This window comes from Festucalex cinctus, chromosome 8, assembly GCF_051991245.1.
Source record: "Festucalex cinctus isolate MCC-2025b chromosome 8, RoL_Fcin_1.0, whole genome shotgun sequence".
Taxonomy (NCBI): Eukaryota; Metazoa; Chordata; class Actinopteri; order Syngnathiformes; family Syngnathidae; genus Festucalex; species Festucalex cinctus.
In genome coordinates, this window is record NC_135418.1 from 15,248,728 (window position 1) to 15,276,507 (window position 27,780).

General features: G+C 39.8%; 2 protein-coding genes across 3 annotated transcripts in view; one reads left to right on the forward strand and one right to left on the reverse strand.

The window, feature by feature from the left end:
* LOC144023918 (histone deacetylase 7-like) overlaps positions 1-17,593 on the forward strand; it is a 42,536-nt gene extending 24,943 nt beyond the window's left edge. For both annotated transcript variants that reach the window (XM_077529865.1, XM_077529866.1), the window contains exons 13-25: positions 552-685; positions 778-898; positions 1,058-1,107; positions 2,275-2,382; positions 3,814-3,869; positions 4,636-4,723; positions 5,451-5,570; positions 7,652-7,749; positions 12,847-12,965; positions 13,055-13,188; positions 13,258-13,342; positions 14,983-15,130; positions 16,577-17,593. In XM_077529865.1, the coding sequence (XP_077385991.1) occupies positions 552-685; positions 778-898; positions 1,058-1,107; positions 2,275-2,382; positions 3,814-3,869; positions 4,636-4,723; positions 5,451-5,570; positions 7,652-7,749; positions 12,847-12,965; positions 13,055-13,188; positions 13,258-13,342; positions 14,983-15,130; positions 16,577-16,619 (1,304 nt within the window). In that variant the 3' untranslated portion in view covers positions 16,620-17,593. The remainder of the gene's footprint in view (positions 1-551; positions 686-777; positions 899-1,057; positions 1,108-2,274; positions 2,383-3,813; positions 3,870-4,635; positions 4,724-5,450; positions 5,571-7,651; positions 7,750-12,846; positions 12,966-13,054; positions 13,189-13,257; positions 13,343-14,982; positions 15,131-16,576) is intronic.
* Positions 17,594-18,602: 1,009 nt separating this feature from the next.
* Positions 18,603-24,220, reverse strand: LOC144023920 (twist-related protein 2-like). The gene is made up of 2 exons (XM_077529869.1): positions 23,295-24,220; positions 18,603-19,275 (listed from the first exon to the last, which is right to left on the reverse strand). The coding sequence occupies exon 1, from the start codon at positions 24,070-24,072 to the stop codon at positions 23,500-23,502; it is 573 nt and encodes a 190-aa protein (XP_077385995.1). The 5' UTR covers positions 24,073-24,220; the 3' UTR covers positions 18,603-19,275; positions 23,295-23,499.
* Positions 24,221-27,780: the final 3,560 nt, after the last annotated feature.

The following is a 27,780-nucleotide window of genomic DNA, read 5'->3' on the forward strand; positions in this document are numbered from 1 at the left end:
AGTTCTTCTGCAGCCTGATTTAATGTTTCAAAAATGACCATTGACAGATTCAACACCTCTAAAACAGTTCCCAGTTAAAAACTCTTGAATGGTGGTTTTGTTTCAAGGCTGTTAATGTCCTGCTGCCAAAACTGTGAGAATCAAGCCTACCTCACAGCAAGTCCAACTCGGCTGTGCCATGTTTATTGTCCTGTGACTTGCACATGTGCATTGAAGTGGCTTTGGCGAGGAACTGGCGCGGGTTTGTGGTCAATCGGAAGGTGGAAAGCACTCACCATGCTGACATGCTAGAAATCCAACCCCGGGAGTCTGGGAGCTGCGACTGGCATTTATTTGGCTTTTATGACCCCGCTGTAACTGCAACAAATAAAAAGCGATCAGACAGGAGAGACGTGGGATAGAATCTTGACAAAATTGAAGTAGCTGGTCGCTTTTACTCACAAGCGACAGCTTGTGTATTTTGACGTGAAGTGTAATTAGATTGTGAGTCGAAAGTGATGCGGCCACCCACTGCTTCTCTGGAATGGGTTCAAATGCAATTTTCTGTGCAGGTATAGTTTATGATGCTCAGATGCAAAAGCACCAGTGCACCTGCGGGGACAACAGCTGCCACCCGGAGCATCCCGGGAGAATCCAGAGCATTTGGTCGCGGCTGCATGAAAGAGGCCTGCGGAGCCAGTGTGAGGTATTTGATGTTTGCCGTCATTGGCCGGCGTTTTGTTTCATTCCCATTTTTCACCCATCTCCATGTGGATATTTTTGCTTGTATGCGTGTAGCATCTTCGAAGCAGGAAGGCCACTTTAGAAGAGCTGCAATCTGTCCATTCAGAGAAACACGTGCTCCGGTACGGCACCAACCCTCTGCACCGCCTCAAGCTCGACAACCCCAAGTTGGCCCGTAAGTGTTACACACATTAATTGGTATCATTCCATCCAATCCAAATTATTTAGAGACCACATTCAAGAAAAACAGAATAAACCAAAGTGGCCTACATCATCACTGACATAAAGGATAATTCAAATAAAAAATAATAATGTGATCAATTTCCTTCTACAGGAATCTTGGGTCAACGTATATTTGTAATGTTACCATGTGGAGGAGTGGGGGTGAGTCCAACTGCTTTGTGTATCTCACATTTTTCAAACACCATTCAGAAATTTGAACACATCTTTAATTTCATCACTGTAAATATATTAAATATAACATCATTATTTTAACATTATTTATTTAAGCCGATGTACCTTCATATAGTGCAGTTTTAAAGCTGAAGTCAAACCCCCAAAAAATTATTGACAAAAAATGTGCTCTATGCAGCCCCACTAGTCTAAATATGGTATTCTGGTTAATATTGTGTTAGTGGAATATGAGATATGTAGCAAAATCCAGCCATTTTTTTTATCCATCTCAGAGGGCGGCCATTTTGCCACTTCGCAGTTGCTCAGGGCTCAGGCAACGACCAATCACAGCTCACCTGTTTTCTGAAGCTGAGCTGTGATTGGTTGATACCTTAGACATGAGCAACTTTGATATCATTTTAAGTCGACAGCAAGTGGCAAAATGGCCGCCTTCTGATATTGATTAAAACAGCTTTGCTGTTTAACTCATATTCCACACATGTAATATTAATCAGAATGTCATTTTTAGATTAGTGAGGTCACATATATTACTGTCAAGAAATGTTTAAGGTTGACTTCCCCTTTAAAGAATGGGCTTTAAAACCGGACGCTAATTTGTATAAAGCTACAATTGTGCAAATTATACTTCTTTTTGGTAAAAATGTTCCTGAAAAAAAAAATGTCTGTGGAACAGTCAACATACTATCTGAAAAAAAAGAAAAAGGCATTTATTTGAAAGGAGAGTAGGAGAGCGGGGGCTGGGTGTCAGTTGATAAGGCGACTGATCTGCCTGGATTTCCGGCTCATGACTTTGCCTGCGCAGTTATTGGAACAAGATGGCAACGTCTGTGATAAAAGAAATTCCTCTGAATTCATTGTTCCACTGTGGGACACTGCCAGACATGAGACTTCAAAATAAGTCCTATAGAAAGTGGCTGAAGATTTGAGTCAATTTTTCCTTTAGATTTAAATCTGCAGTGGTCAACAGCAGAAGAGATGAAAAGTCAGATCCAACTTCAAGGCAAATTCCTAACCTAAAAGTAACCAAAAGAAAAAAACTAATCTTTGTAAATGAATTAAATATGACATTTCTATGTATATTGTTATACTTAAAGCTCGATCTACATGTTGATTTAATGATTGTTATTTTGCTGACAGGTGGATATTGACACAATCTGGAATGAGCTTCACACGGCAGCAGCCTCTCGTATTGCTGCCGGCTGTGTCATCGACATGGCATTGAAGGTGGCGCAGGGAGAGCTGAAGGTGCGTCTTCATTCATTGCAGAATAAATTGGCAACGCTGACATTTATTGCAGGGATTTCAAAGCTGCAGTTAAACTGGGTATCGTGTATTTAAACGAGGAATCCTAGATCTGGCGTCTAAATCCGCACACTGCGTTTACATTTTTACTTTTGTCCCATGACTAAGTAATTGGTCATAATACTCCCTAAGATATCAAATTCAGGTCTTGTCCTTGGGTTAAAATTCCATCTTTTAAATTATTGTTTAGCCAGTATCCAGGCATTTATAGTGGAACCATTTATGGGAAATTATTTGGTTTAAAAAAAAAAAAAAAGGTCTTTGACAAGAGTTGCAGTTCTAATTCAAAATCTTTTTTTTTTTTTTTTATTTATAATTTCATACGCAAACTGAAAAGTTTTAACATAACTTCAGGGAAATATTTATTAAAATTTTTAGTAAACTTAATAATAAATGCTGCTGACCCTTGGAATTGCACTTTCTGTTTTTGTTTGAAATTAAAAAATAAGTAAAAATTTTACATTCTAGATATTTTGAAATTTTTGAAAACATTACTTTGGAAAACAATAGGGGGCTTTCTTTTTATTTATTTATTTATTTATTTATTTATTTATTTATTTATACATACATGCTAATGACCCTGAGAGGTCCCGTAACCTTTTGCTAGAATTTTAAAACATATATGTCTATTAACTAAAATAATAATTAAAAAAAATAAAATAAAATAAGGAAAACAATTTTATGCAAATCTTACACTGCATGTTGTTTGATAAACAAATGCATTTTAAAAAAATCAACCAAGTTAAGAGTTGGAGTTTGTATTTTTTTTTTTTTTTTTTACGCCAATATTTTCCTTTTGCGTGGACATGAAAGTCGGCTCCAAATATTGATTATCGGCCTCCTTGACAACTAATAATCGGTATTGGTCCTGGAAAAAAAAAAAAAAAAACATATCAGCCTATCTCCACTTTAATGTTTAATGTTCCTACTGTTCATGCCATGATTTTACTGTATAATAAAATTAAGTAAAGTAAAAAAATGTAGTCACCCTTGGATGCACAAAATATCGTTTGTTTGTTTTTTCATATAGGTGCTGATGGACTTAAGTGCTATAATGCACACACTTGGTGTTCGTTAACCTTTTATAATCAAGCACAGTGAGAAGTAACATGAGATTTGCTAATATTTATATTAATGCATATTTATTAAATAATTCAAAAATTTGTTTTGCCACTCAATATGCAGTTGCTTGTTTGCATGTATTAATTCCAAGGTCAAATAAACATTATTGTTTGTTTTCATGCGTTTGTCAGTCTTTATCTGAAGATATCTCCAACAGCCCCTTCAGGTGGAAATACGCAAATCACGGATGTGAATCTTTTCAGTGCTGTTTGGCACATAAGGTGTTGAATTTTTTTTCTTCGTCTTTTTCAGAACGGTTTTGCAGTGGTGAGGCCGCCCGGGCACCATGCCACACATTCTTCCCCTCTGTAAGTGCACTATTTTACTTTTTTCAAAGCATCTCTTAACGTGTTAACTAGTACTATACTGTTGACTCAATGTTCAAAAGCGGGCGCAAGCAGTATGGAGCATGTGTGTGGTTGGTTGTGCGCTCTATGGGTGGGCGTGAATCTGTGACAGTCTTTGATTGGAAGCATTTAGCCATGCGGCCACATTCAGCTGGGACTTGTTTGTGTGTGTCTTCAGCAGTGCATGTCACCAGCTTATTTATGGGATATCCATTTTTTTATGAGAAGACTGTATATACACTATATCCTTCACCTACACACTCACACAGTTTACAACCAGTGCTGACGCTAACGTTCCTCCATTGTTTTTCACACATCACCATTTTTTTCCACTAAAGTGAGGATCGACACATTCTGCGCTCATTCCTCATCACATCCTGTCAGAAATCCTCTGTAAATCTTTTGGCTTGAGCGTTTTATGATAAGCGTGTGTTTCACTTTGTCACATAATCTGCTTTTTTTTTTTTTTTTTCTGTTTCAAGATTATAGAATCAGCGTGACATTGTCATATAAAAACATTTTCCTCATCACACAAAAAGCATTTGTTCCAAAAATATTTACACGTTAGCGTGTCAAAGGCTGTCTCTGCTGTGACTGTCCCAACCTGTGTCCAATAAGCACCACATGACTTGTTTTAGATGTCCCGACAGTCCATATGGTGGTTGTTTGATATTAATATGCTGATGATATCCTCATAAACACATATGGCCTTCCTGTTTGTCCACAGGGGTTTCTGTTTCTTCAACTCGGTGGCCATCGCTGCCAAGCAACTCCAACAGAAACTCAACGTTGGCAAAATCCTCATCGTGGACTGGGTGAGGCGCTACAGCAGGACCAGCGTCACTCCTTCCTTCATGGGCAGGGAGAAACTTATGTACACAATTGGTATCAGTTGTTAGAGTAGTGAACGAACACAAGCTAATATCATGAGCTCCATTTTTGTCGACAGGCTCACGTGCACTCGGCGGAGCTTCAGTTTTGTGCTGGGTCGAGTCTAGTTTCTTGTGTGTGGGAGTTTTGCTTTGCACGCTGTGCCTTGCTGGGTGAATCGACCAGCGAAAAGCAGGTCTAAATTGTGGCGCAGGTGGTGTAATGTGAATTTGCTGGATTTATTTGAAGCACAGTCAGACACTGCTGATACGTGTTTCATTCATAAATATGACAAGAGCATGCATTAAAACCTCTGAATCATTGTAGAAATTAATTTATTAAATACAGAATTATTATCATCATCTTTAATATACTTAGTTACTTAAGCTGTCTATGTACCCACTTCAAAGTAGCCAACTTAACATCACTCGCAAGTGGAGCGTTTCCTTATAAGCGTACTTTGTGCATACTGATCTCTGGCACTGAATTTAATGGGATAACCCAAGTCAGCTGTGTTGACGCCCACAACGGCGCAAATGACAATTTCAACTTGCTTTTTCAGAAATGTTGACGTCGATATCACTCAGTTTAACCGCACAAGTCTTACATTTGGGTTATGTCTGGAATGCATGGTATGATCCTTTAAATTCTTCTGTCACCATCCATGCACAGGATGTTCACCATGGCAACGGTACCCAGGAAGCCTTCTACAACGACCCAAGCGTCCTGTATATCTCGCTACATCGCTACGACAACGGCAACTTCTTCCCTGGCGGTGGACATCCTAATGAGGTATCCAGTTGTCATTCACAAATAATAACTGTCAGATGTGAAAGAGAATAGAAAAGGAGGCGTAGAAACCGACCTGTTCATTTGCCAGCTTCATTCATTGTATCAAGGAATGCTGCCAGTGTGTAAAGTGATAGTGGACAAGTTAAACACCTGTGACCCACAGGCAAAATTAAATGTACCGTAATTGTTGTTGTTGGCTAAATATTCATGCACTTGCATTGCCACTGCCAATGACTTTTTTAAAGTCTGTGTTTTCACAAGTCCAAAAACAGGGTAAAAAAAAAAAAAGAACACAAATTAGGACACAAAAAGGAAACGACCCACCTTTTTTGGTTATTCAATTTACCCAAAAAGGTTGGGTCAAAAGAATAACACACAAAACAACCCATATAAATTGTTTGCTTTGTGGGTTATTAATTTAATTTCACACAACTTTTCGGGTTCAATAACTCAAAAAGTTGGGTTGGTTCATTTTTGACCCAATTCAATGGGGTTATTCAATTAACCCAAAAAGTTGGGCTTAATTAATAACTTACAAAGCAACACACATTTTTGACCCAACTTTTGGGCTAAATAATTCAAAAAGACTTTGTGTTAAATAACTGAAAAAGTTGGGTTGGTTCATTTTTGTCCCACTTCAATTGGGTTATTCAATTAACCCAAAAAGTTGGGTTTAATTAATAACCCACAAATCAACCCAATTTTTTAAACCTAACTTTTGGGTTAAATTATCTATAAAGGTTTTGTGTTAAATAACTGAAAAAGTTGGGTCAGTTCATTTTTGACCCAATTCAATTGGGTTATTCAATTAACCCACAAAGTTGGGTTTAATTAATAACCTACAAAGCAACCCATATTTTTGACCCAACTTTTGGGTTAAATAACTCAAAACGTTTTTGTTAAAATCTGGGTCGGTTCATTTTTAACCCAATTCATTTGAGTTATTCAATTAACCCAAAAAGTTGGGTCAAATGAATAACCCCAAAAATTGGGTTGCTTTGTGGGTTAATAATTTAATGTCACTCAACTCTCCGGCTCAAATATCTGAAAAAGTTGGGTCAGTCCATTCTTGACCCAATTTGTTTTTTTTTTTGTTTTTTTTTACCCAAGTGTTTTTCGAGTGTACAAGAGATGGAGACACCTTGAAATCTGCCTGTGGTCTTCCCCAAACTCAAGCATAGCGATTAGACATGTCCCAATGTACCCATGATTCACAACCCATGAAATCCCACACATTCCTTCATCTTTTTCACCCATCCCCCGCCCTAATAATGAGGGTAAATGGTCAATGTTTTCCCATAAATTCCCCTGACGAGGACGGTACATAAAACAATCGGTTGACTTGGATGTGGTTTCGCCTTAAGTGGCCCTTCAACCTCTGTTTAGCTGTGCGGTAAACCGCTGGAGTCTCACTGTCCCCCCGTGTAGGTATATAACTCACCATGGGGTAAGGTTGTGATGTCATCGTCATAACGCAGAGTGCCGTGTACCACACAGTAACCAGCAAAGTCCTAATCGATTCCAGCAACCCTTTCAACATGAAAGGAAGACAGAACAGACGAGTGCACAAGATACTTGCAGCAATAGTAGGAATTGCGCGACTGGGCGCGTGCGTGTGTGCGTGCGTGCGCGCGCAAGCGAGTACATTACCAGTTGGCAGAGGATGGACGGCCTCATGTGTTTTGTGTTTGCCCTGTGAACATCCCGTCCTCTGAGAGAAGAATGGAGTCAGGCGCTCTGCAACGCTCATCAGCATTCTTTCTTCCTCTTGCGGCCGTACGCACGCACACACATTGCCACGCCTTGTTGCCAGGAGGGTGTCAATCAGCCTCCGCACGCTCCCTTCAAACTGACACATTGACTGATGGGCAAAAGGCTGAGAGGAGGGCTAAATGGCTGTTAGCAGGACTACAAAGAGAACGAGGAATCCGTAGACCTTCTTTCCAAAACTGGGCCTCAGTTCCCTTTCAGTCCCCCTTAATATGTGAGGTCAAAGGAGCTCCCTTAACTGTAATGTTGGAGGATGCAGCAATGGAAAGTGCACATTTGAATGAATATTTGCCCTCCTTTTGCTATTCCAGGTTGGTGAAGGGGCAGGCGAGGGTTTCAATGTGAACATTGGCTGGACAGGTGGTTTGAACCCTCCCATGGGTGATGCGGAGTACTTGGCGGCATTCAGGTAAAAATAACTATTGACTCCATCAATGCTTTACATAAGCCTTGGAATAGAGCTTATCAGTATTTTTTTTTTGCCACATTGTTTATTATCTTATATATTTTTTAAATGTTATGCATGCATTTGTCAACTATAAAATAGTGTCTGGATTGAAAATATTTGTGGTATAGTTGAAATTAATTTTACTCTTTCTTATAAATTATTGTATAATTTACATTAATTTATATTAATTTATAATTATTTTACTTCAACTCTAGTAAGGATAAGTGGTGCAGAAAATGAATGACCACAGATTAGAAAATTATTCATACATTAAAGATGCCCAGTCCACTTGAGCTTTTATGACAAAAATGTACTGCATGTACATTCTAAATGGTGTTATAAATAAATAAATAAATAAATAAATACAATTCTATAAATGTATTCATGGCCATGAAAAGACTTTTGGTCATTTCACCAAAAGATGTTGGTAGATACAAATTTTATTTAATAAAAAGTACATATCTTATAGCATATAACACACTATAAAACGTATATACGTGATATACGTTATACGATAAGTTTTTGGCTGTCACTCACCTCCTATTTTCTTTGATTTATTTTATTTTTCCTGTAATAATTTTGTTTGTTCAGCTCAATACAGTGAAATGTTTCCACTAGTGGCTCACCACCAGATGATGAAACCGTATTTCAGATCAACATCCCGCTCACTTGGTGGGTGGGCCCCTCGTCAAGGGAAAATGCTAATGAGGTTACCCGTAATGATTTAAAAAAAAAAAAAAAAAAAAAAGAAGAAGAAGCCATAGGCCTGGTATGCCGGCTTTGAAACACTAAGTCCAGTGTTTACTAGAGTTTAGAATGGTAATTAAGGAACAACTGGTGGTTCTTTCCGGAGCAGCCTTTTGGTTTTGGTTTTTCACCCAGTATCGGGAAACGAGAAGCGTTTTCATGTGTAAAACTTCCTTTGCTAACCACAATCTTTACAGTATTTGCACTTTTATGTGATTCTATGGGAGGAAAGTTTCCTGGTGGCTGTACCAGAGCCTCTGGGGAACTTTACATGACACCATTTCCAACCATTTGGCCATGCTTTTCATGAAAACGTTATAATGGCTAAAAAAAATAAAATAAAATTAAAAAATTAAAAAAAGCAAACACATACATGTATATACAATAAATCCTTTGTACATGTGGTAGTTGCTCACAATCAAAACAGTAATAGCATTCCAAACCAATTGTTGTTTGCACTGGTCAACATACTGGGTTTTCTCTGACAGGCAAATATGCATTCATTGCCTAATAGCGATGGATATTTCTGTCTATATTGCTATATCGGCTCCTCCTATCCAAGTTTGCCACATTAGTGAGTCCCTCGCATGATTTGTTTGACACAATTTTTACGCCAGTTGAATTGTCTGACGCAACTCAGCCACATTTATGTCTTTGGATCAGCATTGGAGAGAGGACCAGTGGCAGGCACCATCAATATGAAAGATATTGTGCCATGTACCACTAAAATATGAGTGTATAGTGGTCTGAATTGGGTACACAACCATCAATATTTTGATTAAATTTTAATCAAATTATTATGTTTAAACTGATGTTTCTGAATGTTTTAAACTAGTGTTGTAATTGTGCAGAATACTGCTAGAAGGAGTCAAGGTGGAAGCCTGGTCAACGTCCTTTTTAAGTTGGCAATAGCCAACCTACATATTCAATTTTCTTCATTGGATTACTGCAATAAAAAGATATGTCACGTGGCAAAGTCAGCTCAAGCAAACATGATAATTAGCTCTCTAGGGCCACCTGGTGGATTATGGCTTTTATGACTCTCAACTCACATTTTACATTTTCCACCTTTAGTTTAGGTCCTACTGAAAGGATAAATTGGGTAAACATGGGAATTGCATGATAACACATCAAGTGTACAGTGCATCAAAAATTACGAATTATAGTGGGTGTCTATGAGTCCAAAAATGGCACAATCACAAGAGTTTAGTTTAAATCTCAATCTCTCATTTACACTAATCTAGAAACCTCAGGATGGTGCCATTTTGTCTCTACATGTTTTAACAATCACCAAATTCGTGTCATCTCCCTAGTATTTTTCCCCAATGCTTTTTCTTTGATGAAAAATAGAAAAGCCAGAAAATGGACAAATAACGCCAAGGGGATATCTCCAATGTTACAATGCGTGACCGGTGCGAGCACAGCACAGCCAGCTTGCAATTGCTGTAGGGACAAAGCAAAAAAGTTTGGATAATGGTGAGTGCATTGACAGTGCAACTGTCAACCAACATAGCATTTAGCATTAACTAGCTAGCTAGCTATCTGGAACGTATTTCTTTCCATCCATCCATCCATCCATCCATCCATCCATACCACTTGTCCTGTTGAGGGTCATGGACATATATATAAACAGTTGATGTCTTGTCCACACTGTGTGCCAATGTCAAGAAACGTCAGTGGCCATCTTGGGACAGGGCTGCTTCATGGAGCATGGAGCATGGACCATATACAGCTAGAAAGCTCAACTTGCGTTGTCTGACCGGCGAGTGGTGACCACAGTGGGACTACATTTCCCATGATTATTAGATGCAAAAGCAAGAAGTAGTTCTAGTTCCGGTCAATGTCTATTGCCTGCTACTGATTAGATGTGAATGAGAATGCAAATGTGAATTTGGAAGTAAAGAGGAAATCATTTAACAGTTAAATTTAACAGTTAAATTTTTGATCGTTTTACCGTATGAATCACTATGACAACTGTGTGATTGACAGACACATGGCAAAAACTAAGCTAGATAGATTGATAGCGAGCTACCTAGCTAGCTCACTGCTGGCTGCAGTCAATCAGTTGATCAATTACTGTAACTTACCTACATTCAATTGTGCTGGAACAGCATCATGATTACAGTCATTTTAACATTTGTAATTAAGACAAGAAGTGGGCAACATTAGACATTCTTCACAAACTTCAAAGAGTAAATCCTGCTAAATTGCTTAATGTCTCTCTGCATTTGTTCTCATTAGGTGATTAGTGCAACGAAAGGCATAACGCACGAAATGGACACAATTTAATGCATCATAAGTTCCTGTTTATGCTGTCGGTGCGCTGCCAGTTTGCGTAGTTTAATTTGAATCCATTGTTTGGATGACAGCGTGTTCCGGACTCTCCTCAGGATGGAGGGAAAAGCGAGCCAGACTCGGGTCGCTGGTGATGTGTGTCTGTTTTTGGCTGCTTGTATGTGACAGGCTTGTGGTTCCCAGTGGTGCTGAGACTCAAGTGCAATCAAGCAAAAGCTCAGTTGCACTGAGGTGAGGTGTCATGATGTGTTGTGTATGTTTGGCGGATCACGACGGTGGTCCATATTTAAGGTCATTCTACTGGCCAGTAGCGCTGCGTGTTCATCTTTCCCGGGCTACTGACATCCCAAAGTGTGGTGGAGGAGAGAAGAATACAGAGGAGGAGAGAGGGAGAAGAAGTGGGGGGCGCAATTGTTAGAGAATCCAAAGGCGGCGTAATTAGGCCCAATGGATCCCAGATGGGTGGCTGTCAGTGACGTGAGAAGAGGGACGAGCTCCTAATAGGAACCAGACGTACACAAACGCCTTTGAACTGCCGCCGAAAGAGGGAGAGAATCAAACGCGGCATGTGCGCTTTGGCAACCGACGAGGAAAGGAAGTAGGAACCAAGGAAAGTGTTCTCCCTGGAGTGCACCGGGTGTCTCATTTCTACCTGTTTGTGACACAGACCTTCGCTCGCACGTTGTTTTCACTTGTGCTCTGTTTGCACGTGCTCTCACCCGGAACCACCAGTCCATTCAAAACATATGACACTTGTCAAATTTCTATCATGAAACTGTGTTTTCAAATTGACACATTGTGCAGTGAAATGTCAGATGCTTTATCCATGGAGCTCAGTTGCATTTTATCATCACTATTGTTTTTCATGTTTGTTGAGTTTGTCATGTAGAGTGAAATCTCAAAGGTCCAACACTATCAGATCTGGGCTGCTGGCAACAACAGATTTTGTTTTTCAAAATTGAAAACATATTCTCCCATAGGAAATGAAGGAAGTAGAAATATGTTCCAGTGTCAAACATATAAAAAAATAAATAAATAAATAAAATACATTTCTTTAACTTTGACGAATGAGGATTGATGCACCTTCCAAGTCACATTTTCAAATATTAATTCTCATGGTGAAAGTGCAGTTAGCAATTCTGCGTCACCTCTGAGGTCAAAAAGTCATTTGAGAATTGCAGTTTACTTTATCACACTTGTGACCTTTTTTGTTATCTTCCTCTCCATGTATTAAAAAAATATATAACTAATACTAAAACTAATAAAAATGAACTAAAACCACACTTTTTCTAAAAAAATAAAAATAATAAATAAATAAATAAATAAATCTAATTGAATTTTAAAAAACAAAAGTCAAAATGAACAAAAAAGACTAAATAATGAAAAATCCAAAACAGTTATAGTCCTGCTCCCCACACACACTAATAAAAATTAACTAATACAAAGCTTTTTTGAAAAAATAAAAATAAAACAAAATTTCTCTAAAAACTAACTAAAAATGATTGAATTTTAAAAAACAAAAGTTAAAACGAACAAAAAAGACAAATAATGAAAAATCAATCAAAAACAATTATAGCCCTGCTCACCGCACATAGTGTAACCGTAGCTTTAGAATACAATGCTTGCTATTGCTTGTGCGCCCTTGTTTTACACTATGAGCACAAATGTTCATGTTTTATGTGTAAAAAAAAATTGAAAAAAAAAAGTCACACCTTTTATCAGACATTGAGAAACGTGACGGACCTGTCAGAACCTGCCTAACAATAGTCTGTCTTTCAACTAACAAAGACCGAAGACCGAACAAAACTAATATAGCGTCAAAATCGTCCAAAATTCCACGCTGCACTACATTGCAGGCAGTCAGGGCTGAATGTTAGCTTTAGCAAACGTTAGCCTCCTTGTCTTCACAATGGCAGCTCGTATTTTATTAAAGAAACTAAGATTTCAGGTGTTCATTGTAACTCCAAGCAGGCTCACTGAAGGTACATATGAAGTCATCATGTTTCTGTTTACCAGATCGGTGGTGATGCCCATCGGCCACGAGTTTTCCCCTGACGTGGTGCTGGTCTCGGCCGGATTCGATGCAGTCGAAGGCCACTCGCCGCCATTGGGAGGCTACAAGGTCACAGCTAAGTGTAAGACTCCGTCGGCCGTGCGTTCACCATGACGGAAGCACGAACGTGATCTGAATTTCAACTTTGTGTGTGTGCTTGGGTCCTACCAGGTTTTGGGTTCCTTACTCGACAGCTGATGTCACTAGCTGGGGGTCGCGTGGTTCTGGCTCTGGAGGGGGGCCAAGACCTCAAGGCCATCTGTGACGCATCTGAAGCCTGCGTCAGCGCATTGCTGGGAATGGAGGTGAGCACGTGTGCGTATATGTGCCTCCACGTACCATCATCTCACCTCTGCCTCCTTGTTGGACCTCAGGTGGAGCCTTTGTCCCAATCCGTATTGGACCAAAAGCCTTGCGATAACGCTGTGCAGTCACTACTGAGTGTCATCCAAGTTCAAGGTGAGCAAAAATGACAACACAACGCAGCTGGGAGCATCGACAGGGGAAACAAAGACACTTCCTGTTTTTGTACAGCATTCATTTTCATTTTTTCCCCTCATTTTGGAATATACTAATAGCTAAATGCAGTTTTAAAAAGTTTCCCAAAGTTATGTTGAGCATGTTTATGCACCTTTAAGTGGGGCATGGAAGAAAACAGTCTATTCAGATTTTATTTTTATTTTTTAATTAGCTTAATGCATTATACATGTTATAAATATAATATCGTTAGGACTCAATTAACACTATCAATATAATAATAATATTAATAATAATAATAATAATAAAAATATATATATTCGATACCACTTTTTTTTCCAGATTGATATAACAGTATAAGTAGTACTCAAATCTTGAGTAGCCACCGAGATTATTTTAGAGTGAGATCTATATCTCTCAATATAGAATTGTTCCTTAAAATTGCATGAAATTAATTAATATTTTATTCTTCTCATTTCTCATTCCTGATCATTCCTTGACAACAATAAATAAGTAAATAATAATAATAATAATAACTGGTATTGATACTTGCCCATCCTTATATAATATTGTGAATAATAACATAAATAAATAGATCACTGTATGTTTATTTATCTTCCAATCCCCATTTCTCGTTTTGCTAATGTCATGCAACTGATCAACAGGATATTCGGTAATACTGGGCCAAAATGTTGGATTACATTACCATGACGACCCAAGGTTGAAGCTAAGGGAGTGTGGAAAAAGCTGAAAGTGCCCGTAAAGACAATAAAAACATTTTCTCTGATTGGTTGATATTCCTTGGGTTGCAGTGGAAATTTAAAATCAATCTAGACGTACAATATATGGCCAGTGATGGCTAATTTTTTTTTGACACAACATATTACTCATCTACTTCAATACAGTCACAATTACAATTTTTTTTTCACTTGTGTAACATTTTATAATGTGGAAATGTTACATCAAACATTTCCTGTATGTACAGCTTGTAGACCATTTTATAATGGTAACAGTTTAAGCCAGGAATGGATTCATTTCCGTTATTTCCTTTGGGAAATTGAACAAATAAAAGGTGGAAAAGCATCCCGGCGTAGTTCCATTTTGATAGTCTGTAATTGAACCTTTGGAGGTGCTCACCTTCTTTTTCTTCCTCCTCATCAATGCTGCTCTCTGGTCACCTCTCCTCCTTTACACCCCCGGCGCTCATCCCTCCAGCCATCCCACACACACGCACGCACCCACGCACACACAAGGCCGCCCTGGCTCCAATTATCTTCAAACACTTCTCTGGCACACGACCTTCGCAACATCCCCTCCTGATTGCGCACAAATGTTATCCCAAGCAAATTAGATTAATTAAAAATATTTGCAAAGCCACAAGAATGTTAAGCCTATGATTTCGGCCTGCGGAGAAATATATGGGAGTTGTATTCTCGCAACACATTGGCCTGATTGAAACTTCCTCTCAATGTGTGTCACACGCCCTTTCAGTTTACATTTCTGATGTTATCAACAAGGATATTTAGACCGCGGGCTGTTTTGATGGCGTGACATTAAACAGCAGATGACAGCCTTCGCCGCCAACACGACGTTCATCTTGCTCCCCCTCCCCTCCCCGTCAGGTGACTACTGGCAGAGCGTGAAGGACTCGGCCGCCAGCGTGGAGCTGTCCTACCTGCAGGCACAGAGGCGGTGGCTGAGGCGAGACTCGGACAGCGACGCCGTCGACGCCATCGCCTCGCTTTCCATGGGAGTCGGCGCCTCTGACAGGTTCGCCAAATGTTCACAGAACTTCCGGAAATAAGCAAATATGTTTGAACGTACTTACATAAGTACTTGCATAGCCTATACCAGGGCTGGGCAAACTCATTCCTCGAGTGATGGAGTCCTGCAGGTTTTGGAGGTTTCCCTCTTCAGGCTTATGCAGAGTTTGCTGATGAGCTTATCATATACCAGCTGTGTTGGAGAAGGGCAACATCCAAAACCCGCAGGACTCTGACGCTTGAGGACCGTGTTTGCCCACCACTGGCCTAAAAGTTTAAATGTACATAATTATTTCCGTGCTCTGCGATTGGCTGGCGACCAGTCCAGGGTGTACCCCGCGTACTCCCCAAAGCCAGCTTGAGATAGGCTCCAGCACCCCCCGCGACCCTTGTGAGGAATAAGCGGTCAAGAAAATGGATGGATAGATGGATGGATAATTATTTCCAAATATGTTCAAAAGTACTTGTAGGCTAAATGCTAAAAACATGGTATTGACTTGCGCATGCGCAAGTAAAAGAAATGTGTGTGTGTGTGTGTGTGTGTGTGTGTGTGTGTGTGTGTGTGTGTGTGTGTGTATGTGTGTTGAACCTTTGCATTAAAAAAAACAAAACAAAACAGAAAAAAAACGTATAAATACGTCTTTTGGACACTTGAAACATTTAAATAAACATATTTATACGTTTTTGGGAGCAAATGAGTTAATGTTTCCTAGCTCAAAAAAAATAAAATAAAATAGCTAATGCCTAGCTAAAAACCTGAACAGTGACGTATGGTTAAATTCAACAGAAATGAACCCTGCTAAATTATAATAATGTGTTGATATTGAGAGGTAGAAGTTAAGACATTTGCCACATATCCACTTACCACTTAGTCAAACAACATGTGACGGGAAGATGCACTCGGCTGGCCTAGAATGTAGGAGGATACTATACTTATGTTGATAAAATATCGCATTTCTTTTAACTAATTTATGGTTTTAAGTTTAACATTTTTCCAGCTTGTTAAAAAAAAAAAAGAAAAAAAAAAGAAAAAAAAAAAGACTTGACACACTAATTTTTGACTCAGTAGTGCAAAGATCACAAAAACGACTGTAGTTACTTAATATAAGCAGTTTACCAGCTGTTCAGCTGTTAACTTTTACTTCTGCCAAAGCGATCTGGACCTTTCTCTGCATCATCTTGAGATGTTTACCATCCTACTTTCTCCAATGTGAACTCCACAAGTTGTCTCGTTTGCCTTTTGGATCTGTACTTAAATCTTAACTCACGCCGCTGTTTGTATCTGTTTGGATGCCATTTTATGGCACTACAGTAAGAACACAAAAATACGCAAATAAATGCAAGTAGGTTAGTTTTTGTGAGAATACTGTAGTTGTAAACTAGGTGGTTGTTCACTGTGCTAGTTTGTAGTGTGCTGAATCAAATGACTCAACATTTTTTCTTGTTAAATCAGGAAAAATGCAGCAAAAACGCCAGAGAAAAGTCATTCCACATGAAGAGGGAATCTTTGGAAGCGGACGACCTTCTCACGTTCCTTAATGGAAGCACACTCACATAAATGTGCCTGTGAAGGAGAGCAGACATCCACTTACGATGACTAACCAAAAGAAATGATTCATTTTGCACTATATACTGTCGCATGTGGACAGTTCGAGTCTGTTTGTACTCAGATATTCAGACAGCTTATTTTATGACAAAGGTGATTTTTCTTTTCTTTTTTTTTTTATTGCATCATAATCTGCAAGGACTTCTTTAGACACGAGACAAGCCTCAGAGCGGCATGACCAATTGAAGATGATTGATGTCATGTTGTCAGGAGTCCACAGTGCACATTCCCTCCTGGACGGGGGTCACAAGGACTTGATGTTGTCAAGTGGAACTTTGTTTTTTTTTTGTACCTGTGGATGAGCATTCCTGCTGTATTTTGAAATATGTACTTAATACCCTCACTAACGATGGCACAGAAGGCCTTTGTGATTCAACTGACTCATGCTCGCAACTGAACCTTGTTACTCAAGTTGAGCACATGAATTTTTTGAATGTCGTCTTTAATTTTTAACATCCCCGAAATGTTGAAAAAAAAGAAAAAAAAAGAAAATCCCAACTCAAAGAAAGGGCTTTGTAATTGTTTTTATTTATACATAACATTCTTTGAGGTGCTCTTGTATGTGACTGCGCAATGTTTGTTTTTTTTATACCTTGCGTTTGCCCTTTATTATAATATCTGGTAGTTCAATGCAGCCAAGAAAGCTGTCAAGCCATCACTAATGTGAAAACAAACAACGGCGAGCTGGCCGATCAATGATGTTGACCTTGTACTTTGCATCTGACATATCTTACTCACCTGTTGTCTTAATGAAAGCTTATTTTTGTACATGACGAAAAGAAAAAAAAAAAAAACTCCCCCATGTGCTTACTTAAAGAGACCAAATGTTGAAATGAAATATCTGACCAAGCTACGTGAAAGACACGTTGCCATGATGCCTTTTTGATTGTCTCATTTTTCATCTTTAACTGTTGAAAAAAGAATTATATTCATTTTAAAAAATTGTGTCTTTTTGTGTCCTTGATCTCTGCTAAATCCTTTCAAAGAACCACTTTTTAATTGTATTTTAATTAATAACAAAATGAATTAAAAATATTAATCAATATGATAATTTATATATAGTAATAAATAAGATATATTAATTTAATTTACAGTAGTCGCCAGTGTGGTGCCCGCAAGCACCAGGTGGTCCCCGAGGACCACATAAGTAGCCTAAAAATAGAAATAACTCAACAGTGATGTGACATTGGAATTTCCTTGGAATGTTCTAGAAACAATCAATTGCAGAGATTGATAGAAATAAAGCTATACATACCTGTTTTGTGCATTGTTTAATCATAATTATTGATAATCATTAACATTATAAGTGTCTGCACATATATTAATATTAGGTATTCTTAATCATTTACCATTTTAAAAACTTAGAAACTTTATGTCAAAACTTTTGGTCAAACTGGTGGTCCTTTGCACTAATCAGGGGTCAAGAAGAAGATCTCCGTTTGACGATATCTGTTATTTACATCTATTCATATAATTATGCAGCAATCATTAAAAAAAAAAAGAAAAAAAAGTTCTAAAATAAACATTTTGTGAGGTGAATGTGATAATTAGTATTTTGGATAATACATTCACCTTTGATTTATTTTAGCACCTCAACATCCGTCATCTGTATACACAGTATTCAGCAATCCCAAAAAAAGTTTTAGTAAAATTAAATCTTCCAAAAAAAATGTATTTTAATTAATTCAGAATTCAAACCCAGAACCTCTCAGTGAGACTAACCACCATACTTTGCTATCCATTACAAATAGTGTTACATAAACAAGTATTCAATTTTAGCTGGCTAGGTTAATGACTTTTAAAAAGATAAATGTAAACAAAATTAGAACTTATTTTCCCCGAAAGACGATATACACCAACAGATGCAGCAGTCTCTACAAAAAAAGGTTTATTGGCCACAGGAGCTGAGACAACAAAGATTATCACTCGCAGATGCAAAACTCCACAAATTGAAGAGCAACTTCTGCACTTTCGCAGTGATTCCTGATCAACACACATTTTACAACACGTTTGCCTCAAGAAATGCCAGAAATACATCACTCATATGTTCTTGCATTACAGTATAACGCAGCACAGCATCTACAGAAGAAGAAATGCTTCTGCATGTGTAAAAGTTGGAAGCAGTTCATAGTATTTACAAAGGAAAATCAGATGCGAAAAGTGGTCCAATGACTGAGGAGCCAAATCAGATTTGACTCTTCCCGTGAGCGAGGCCCTTGAGAGCCAAAGTAATTAGCTTATTAGCATTTTAGCTGTAAACATTCATCAGCCGTGCCCGCGTCAGAAGCGCTTACGGGCAGCCATCTTGTTTGATTGTCACTGCAGGCCAGCTGTTTGTGGCTGAAACCATCATTTGGAAAAGCATCCACTTCTGGACTGTCACGTCTCCTCAGTTCAGAGTCAAGTTGGAGAAGTACGTCTCAGTGTCACATGTCAAGCACAGCTCCAATGGAGGGGGAAAAATTGACCCCAAAAGAAAGTTAGGATGACGGTTGAAGCGGGAACATTGCATCGTTGTCAGACAGAATTTTCCACTTGTTGGCTTTCTGCAGAGAAATAGAGAGACGGCTCAACATACTCGGTGATGTCAACATATTGAACACGTAATTTATTTGCACTTTGTGTGCTGCACTTTTACACACTTAATCGAGACGTTTCCACTTCTTCCTAAATAACATCTTCAACAACCCACAACAAGACTTTTGTCCTAATTCCTTTTTTGACAGGTATCATTTTGTAAAGCAAGGGACATGCACATGGGAGAGGAAATATTTTTGGTTTTCAATTTGTATTTTTATTTTACTTTTAAATTCATGTTTTTATAACAGATTTTAGCAACTTATTATTAATTTTTATACACTTTGTCAGAAAGGTTTAATACTGATACAATTAATCACTGGAAATAAACACTTGAAATTTTATCAACTTGCTTAAATTCATATTTTATTTAAGCCATTTATTCATTCTTAAATAGGGTTATCACTATGTGTCTTGGCACATAGTGATAATTTTTCAAACAATTTCAAAAAATGTCAATTTCACACTGATGGACATTGTTCTTAAATAATAATAATAATTGAGATAATAGAAGACAAATTATGAATAATACCAAACATTATTTCAGCAGAGTACATGTGAACTTAAGTGAAGCTACTTTTTGTATTTAATCATTAGAGAGACAAGTCAACAGACCAACTGACCTTACAGATAGATAGCTGAATAGTAGCTATGTAGCTAGCTAGCTAGCTAGCTAGCCAGAAAGATAGATAGATAGATAGATAGATAGATAGATAGATAGATAGATAGATAGATAGATAGATAGATAGATAGATAGATAGATAGATAGATAGATAGATAGATAGATAGATAGATAGAAAGATAGACAGATAGAGACCCTGATGTGACAAACAATAATACGTCTTCACTGACGTGGCGTTTGCGTGCCAACGTGTCAAACAAGCGGACATGCGTCACCATCCCTACAGCTGCATGCACACAACAAAACACACACGACACTTCTGGATAGCGGCATGTGTGTAGTCAACACACAAATTTACCATTTTGAGTGTGTGTCTAAAAATAAAGGGCAGTATCAGAAACCGCAAGTTGCGCATGAAGCTTTTAAAAATGAGCCACAGCTGCTCTCAGATCAGCCCAAAGGAGCAACCAGAGATTTATGATGAACTGAAGAGCGTCCAACAGCTCGGGCCAAACTGTACATTACACACGTGCGCACTCCCGCACACACAACATGCACAGTGTGACACTTGGAAAATGAGATGTTTGTGAAGGAAAAAAAACAATCGTCCTCGTTCTGTATAAACTATCATCAAAATGCTCTTCGCTTCTATCTCCTCTGGCTCTGGCCCTTATGTGTGTGCGTGAGTGTACCATAAACTGCCGAGTTCGGTTTAATTATAGTGAGGCACACTCAGCGTCAAAATGCAGGCTATCATTTTGCTCATCAGGATGAATCCATGTTGTCTTTACTTTGACGAGTGACAAAGATGTCCTAGAAATTTGGCGCACTTTAAAACAACAAAACAAAATAGTTCAGTAAATACAGATTTTGACGACAAAAATTAAATGTGAGAAGTTTTTGATGCAAATTCATTTTAAACAATTAACTTCAAGGATAATATAAATCATACTCAAGTTGTCAAACCAAAACTTAACAAAACAATGAAATTTGTGGCTTTACTGTTTTTCTTGCAAGCAAGTGTACAGTTCAAACATTCAAACAATCTAAAAACATTGATAAATAAATAATATAATGCAACAATATTTATGATTTGTGCTGCATTATTAACTTTGTAGTACTTCACTCATTGGAAAAATTAGGAAACACAATATTAATCACAGAAAATTATTGTAATGAATTACATTACTTTTTTTTTTTTTTAAATCATTAGCATCATATTCATAGTGGTCCATGAGTGCAGAGGTCACCAACATGGTGCCTGTTCTAAATATAGCTCACCGGAGATGAGCAATTCTGATTTCCTAGACACTCATAAATTATAAATAAATATAAATAAATTGATAAATTGTTAAGCATGTTGATATTTATCTGTGAAATTATTGTTGATTATTATTGTGAGTAATCATTTGAATGATAATTCGCATGATCAGTTTCTTCACATTGATAAATATAGGTCTAATTAATTATCATTAAATATATCTTCTTCTGGTTTTTTTTTAGACGTGTGTATGAAACTGGTAGCCCTTGGCATTAATCTAAACAAGAACGAGCTCAGTTTCAAAAAGGTCGTTGACCCCTGCTTTCGGGTCATATATTTCCCCCCATTTTCCATCATTAGCATTCGTTTTGCACTGATTGGCTGGGAGTCATCACATGCTTCAACTGCCTTATAAGGGGGCACGTTGTGTCCATTTGAACTCAACCAGTTGAAGATATGGATCCTTGCGATGTAAGGTTGACTAAGATCACATTAGCTACATTTTTAGATTTGGTCATAAATGATAAAAGATTCTACTGGTCAAATCAAGAAACTACAATCGTTGATGGTGTTGATGTAGATTAATAACTTCTAAAGACTTCATAAGGCAATCATTTGCAATGTAAACTTTCAGAATCCAGCATATTTTCTCTTCAATTTATCAAGTCAGATCAACATAAGCTTGGAGCCACATCTGCTCCATCGCGTGGGCCCTGAGGTCAAGACGAGACGATTTGGCCCGTTGCGGCCCACGATGTCGCGAGGTGGTCTGTGAAGGCCGAGCGGATGATAGCAAGCAGAGCCGGCAAAGTGGATCGTAATGACTACCGCGTTGCGTTCAAGGACGCTCGGCCTCGGCTTTCCTCTCGCGCCGCCGAGGCCCGTCGAGATTTGGTAATAAGTGAGGGAACACCTGCAGTGAGCACATGGTTGCTCGTTTGTGTCTGGACATCGTCATGTGCGCTAACTGTCTGCTAGTATGCGTTTTTCTCATGTTGATGCTTCAAAGCATGTGCTTTTTTTTTTTTTTTTTTGCTTCAGTCAAATCCATCAACGTTTGTGTGTTTTCATTGACATTGCTGATCACCGTTATACACAAGGCAATCTGTGTTTACAAATTCCGCACACACTCGTTGCTGCACTCTCGCTGCTAATGCAAGCTGACAACAAACACACACAAGCGCACATGCACGCATGACCCTCACCCGAGTCCACACACCTTCCAAATAGCTCACAAGTGTTTCCAATCTAAAGGTTCCTGCTTGTCTGGGCCCTGAGCGCCGCCGCCTGATTGCACGACACTGGATACAACATACAACACGCAACATGGGACATGCTGAATCCCCCGCGAGGGGCAAAGGGGCATGCAGAACTCTTACATTCGCGTGCTTTAACTGTATGACAAGCAAGCGATTTGAAGATGATCTGCAGTTAATGGAATAATAATAAAGTGCTTTTTCTTTTTTTGTGAATTCCTTAATTTTGGTCCAATGTTTTAATCCATTCTAGCAGTTACTTTCAGTTAGTTTTGGGTGCAAATCACAAAAAAATGTATACATTTAAACAGACAAAAAAAAAAGACCCAGATGTTATGCTTTTGTTTCATAGTTTCCTTATCAATATTGAGAAATAAAATGGTGTTCAAAATACTGATTTCAATTGTGTGCCTTTAGTAGTTTTTGAAATCAAAGATTAAAGAAAAGCCACGTGTTTTAGATGCTTATTTTAATTCACCAAGCCACAAATGACATTTTGCTAAAATGTAACAAATTTCTCACTATTGTTTTGATTTTTTAATGACTGATGAAGACAAACTAAAACTAACATTTTAGTTGATTTCTGATTGTAAATACAAAGTCTCCCCTTTGAAGGCTTAAACTAACCACACAAGCATACGTAAACGCATGTGTGCGACTGATTGCTTCACCCAAACAGAACACGCGTAAATAAAAAAACGTTTCCTTCCTGCCTCGTTATTTATTTGTTCAGCTCAAAGACTAATTTGGCGTACCAAAGCGGTTGTGTGCTGTTTACAAAGTAGACGTAAACATGCGGGCCTGTACACTGATGTCATAGAGGATTCGTTTGCGTGTGTGTGTTTATACCTGAGGGTTAGCAAAGGAGCGTCTTCCTAAACTGTGGGACGAACAGGAGGGGAGCAGTAGAAGCAACGGTGATTGGAAAGGTGAAAAGGGTCAGATTGATGGAGGACGTGAGGTCAGACAGGAAGATTTAAATAAGAAATTTACAAGAGAGAGAGACAGAGAGAGAGAGAGAGAGGGAGAAGCTAAAAACGGGAGTGAGGGGATCCTAGTGGCTGGCGGACATGGCCCAGGCGCCCTCCATCCTCCAGACGGAGAAGGCGTAGCTCAGCCTCTCGTGGGCCAGGTAGTTGCAACTGGCCAGCTTAGCGTCCATCTCGTCGCTCTGCAACACCTGGTAGAGGAAGTCGATGTAGCGCGACGCCAGTTTCAGGATCTGGATCTTGCTCAGCTTGTCCGAAGGCAGCGTGGGGATGATCTTGCGCAGCGAGGCGAAGGCGTCGTTGAGGGACTGGGTGCGCTGGCGCTCCCGCACGTTGGCGATCACCCGCTGGGAGTGGAGGTCCTCGAAGGGCTGGTCGGGTCGCGGGCCCAGCGAGGCCGGGGCCAGGCTCACAACGGCCGAGGGGCTCTTTTTCACCCTCTTGGGCCCGGATGGCAGGAGACCGGTGGGACTGCCGGCGGCGCTGTCCTCCGTCTGAGCCAGATTTTCTTTCTTGGGATGAGGCGATCGCTTTCGGTGGCCTGACTGCTGACTCTTCTTGGAGCCCCTTTCCAGTTCTTCTTCGCTGGCCCCCAGACCTCCTTCAGGGGAGTTCGTGCAGGACACCTCTTCTCTCATCTTCCACCTTCCAAAAACCTCTGTCTTCTCTCTTTTGGACAACTGTAAAAAAACAAAATCAACTTCTTCTTGTCCTACGAGCGATTCTCCATCGGTGGCCGTTCTTGAATTCCCGCTTGTTCAACTCTTGCATTCCCTTCGCAACCTGGCAGACAGAACGACAACAAACCATCTGACAGGCCACCCTGCCGTCGCCCTTTTTATAACCAAATGCTGACTTGGGGCCTGCGGGCACATTTCATTGGCTCAACACACTTCCAGGGGATGGGTCAGGGCAGGGAAACAGGAAGTTCGCGTCGGCTGGGCGGGCAGCGAGTGGATGGGGGTAAGTGGTCCTCTCGGCCAATCAGAACTCCCGACTTAATGCTGCAGCGATGACGGAGGCTTTATGGTTTCCAGATTGGGTCCACATGCATGCTCTCGTCTCATTCACGATCACACAAAAAGTCAACTGAAGGGAAGACTTTCAAGCCAACATTTGGGATCAAGAAAAACTCACATTCTTGAGAATTTGAGAAACAGTCGGAAAAAACGCAACTCAAGTCAGAATCTCATGATGTTTTGAAACTAAATTTCCTTGGCTATACTGCAAAACTGACTCATGATTTACAAGACATTGCGTGTTATGATCAATTTTTTGGTGCTATATCACAATGACAGACCATGACGCCCTGCAAATAAGAAATCAGTTTCCCCGAAGTCTTTTTTGGCATTAGGATTCCCTCTCTGGAGATGCTGAACCATAAAACCTCCAACACCTGAGCAGTGCTTGTTTCACTGATGACCCAACGCCTCAGCTGTGCTGCTCAGTGACAGAACAACCTTTGACCCCGCCATGGCCCAATGACCTGAGACTGCAGAGGTGAGAGAGCACCTAATTGTGCTATCCATGTCCTCGGGCTCAAGTCAACACATGTTTCTCTTCCTCCTTTTGAGAAACAAAAATATGTGGATCCGCAGACACTTTTTTTTAACAAACTGGCGGCGGTCACGCAAAGTGCCGCTTCATTCTGTGACAACATGTTGTGTAATGGTGGAAGGGTGGAACATTTGCTAACCAAATCTGCCTTGCAGTCAAATGGCTCTGGGTTTTTGAATCTCAGCTCCAGTTTTGGGATAGGCTAGATGGATGGATGGATGGATGGATGGATGGATGGATGGATGGATGGATGGATGGATGGATGGATGGATGGATGGATGGATGGATGGATGGATGGATGGAAAGCTTTGAGGCCTCAACCGTTTCCCATCATTGTCATAAGGATACAGAGTTGGGGAGAAATTGATGAATGGCTGAAAACATTCTGGAATGTGTAAGGAGAAGTTAACCACTTAATAACAAAAGTATTATTTGAAGATGCCCGTCAGATACATAATGGAGATAGAACATGAATTAAGGAGCAAATACACTGTGTATACATGTCATCTTGAGGATGGAATGGAATTTATAAGAAACTGATGTTCAATTAAAAATTCATTTGTGTATTTAATTAATTATATTGGACAACTAGAACAGAAAAAAGCCACTAAAAAAGCTCTTACTTGTGTACATGCTTCCTGAGATTTGCTGCCAGCGCTGTTTTAGACTCCAACATTTTGTTTGACTTTTCTACGAGGAGAAAGAGGAGAAAGAGGAGAAGAAGAAGAAGAAGAAGAAGAAGAAGAAGAAGAAGAAGAAGAAGAAGAAGAAGAAGAAGAAGAAGAAGAAGAAGAAGAAGAAGAAGTCATGACAACTAGCTTTTAAACTAAAGAAGAAAAACTTTAACGTTTACATTTTGTCATCCTCGTGTGCTGCCAGAGGCTCACGTTAATTTCTGAATACAGACTATATAATCAGCGTCTGGTGCTTCAACTATTTACTGTGTGACGCAGGGCACCTCTGGCCGGTCTAAGTGAAGAAGTGAATGTATTCCCCAACACACCCATGGAATTTGGGAACTTTTTTTGAGGGCAAAACGCTTTAATGTACATGCTCTTGGTTTTTGTAAAGCACATTTTCCCTCCAAAAAATCAACACACAGAAAAATAGTAAGAAAACCCGCAAAACGTGAAGTTATAGTCACAAACGAAAACCCCATGATAGACTGAAGCGAGGAAACACTATACTTGCAATCATTCCCATAAATTCCGATTAATTCCCATCAACTCCTATTTGAAAATTCCCAGAAATTTTGCAACCCTACATGACAATTAAACGTTCCTGCGTCATAACCGGAGTGACTAACATGGAATGACTGCACGTTGAGATTTCAACACCTTCACCATCCACTTGCATGTTTCCCGAACTGAGTTGAAGTAAGCCGACGTGACCTCAGAGACATCTGAGCAGAAGGGGTTCAAAGTGGACCTCGATAGTGCGGGTGTGATTGTGTGTGAGGATCTTTGATGAGCCCCATGATTGCGCCGGTTTACATTTCATTCAACGGAAAGAAGCTCGCCCCCATTTGGGTTTAATCAACTTGAAACTCGCACGGCCTCCAAAAACAGAGCGACAGTCAACTATATGAGGCTACATGCTACAAAACAGGCCTGGTCCACTCTTGGATTAACTGCTTTTAGATTCGGCTTTATTGGGAGCCCTGCTGGAGACAGTGGCGGGACCGGAAAGCCATTGTTGCCGCCGCTTACCTTTTTAGCAAAAGGCAAAAGCGTGGCGTCGTGCCACCGTGATGGAAAACATGAGTGAACAAAGCGAGGGGGCCAAGCAGGAATGTCGCAGATTTGCGGGAGGAGAAGGAGAAAATGGGGAAAGAAAGGCGGGGGGGGCTGTCCAAACAGAACCAGATGCAGGAGTGTGGAGGCCCGTTTGATCTCAGTCCTCATCGGCTGATTGATGTTGCACATTTCATTTTCTTGTCAGAGCCTTGACATAATGTTTCACTAAACACTTGGGCCCTGCTTTTGTCTTTGTTTTATTTCCACAGTGGTCATAATTAACCCTTTCTGTGGCTGAGAATAGATCACAGGTATATTGATATATATCAGTGTATATATAGGCTTCCACATGCACACAGGGGGGGCTTAGGTATCAAAGAAGGCCGAGATATGTATTGTCTGTTGGGCTCTCCACCATATGGTTGACTCTGAAATGAAATACGGCCGTGGTGAAGCGTTTGAAGAACTCCGGGGAAATAAAAGAGAAAAGCAGTTTTCTTTACGTTCATAATGCAGTCAATTCAATTACCATCATATGGCGAAAGGTCGGAGATTGCGGAGAGAAGGTGTGCAACACTGTGACCAATCCTAAGTGATGTGTTTAGAAATCCATACAGCCTCAACCAAAAGGAACCGATACTAAAGCTCCCCCCTTGACTTCACGCTGGGAGTCTTCGCCCTCTCGGCTGCTGTTATTGATGTTTGCGCACACACGCGCCCTCCTCCCCCCCCGCACCCCTTCGCAGCCACACACCCATCCTTCCATGGCTCCATCCCTCCTGAGGAGCCTATAGTGGCACAAAGGCACACATCTGGTACCCATTTCCCCCCTGGAGAAGCCCTTCCTGTGGGGTATCCACTTAGAGTGGCTGGGGAGGAGGATGGCGGGTGGGGGAGGCTGAGGGTGCAGTGTAAGTGGGGGATGGCGGGGGGGGGTTGTTGCAAACTAATAATGAGGACGGGAGGTGTGGGTGATAAACAGGTTGAGTCAATGCTGAGTGTGGCTGAAGACAAAGATTTATCAAATCAATTTTCGTTTAAAAGGTGCAAAAA

Excerpts from the sequence above, each read along its gene's own strand:
- LOC144023920 (XM_077529869.1), bottom strand. The coding sequence starts at position 24,072 with ATGAGAGAAGAGGTGTCCTGCACGAACTCCCCTGAAGGAGGTCTGGGG.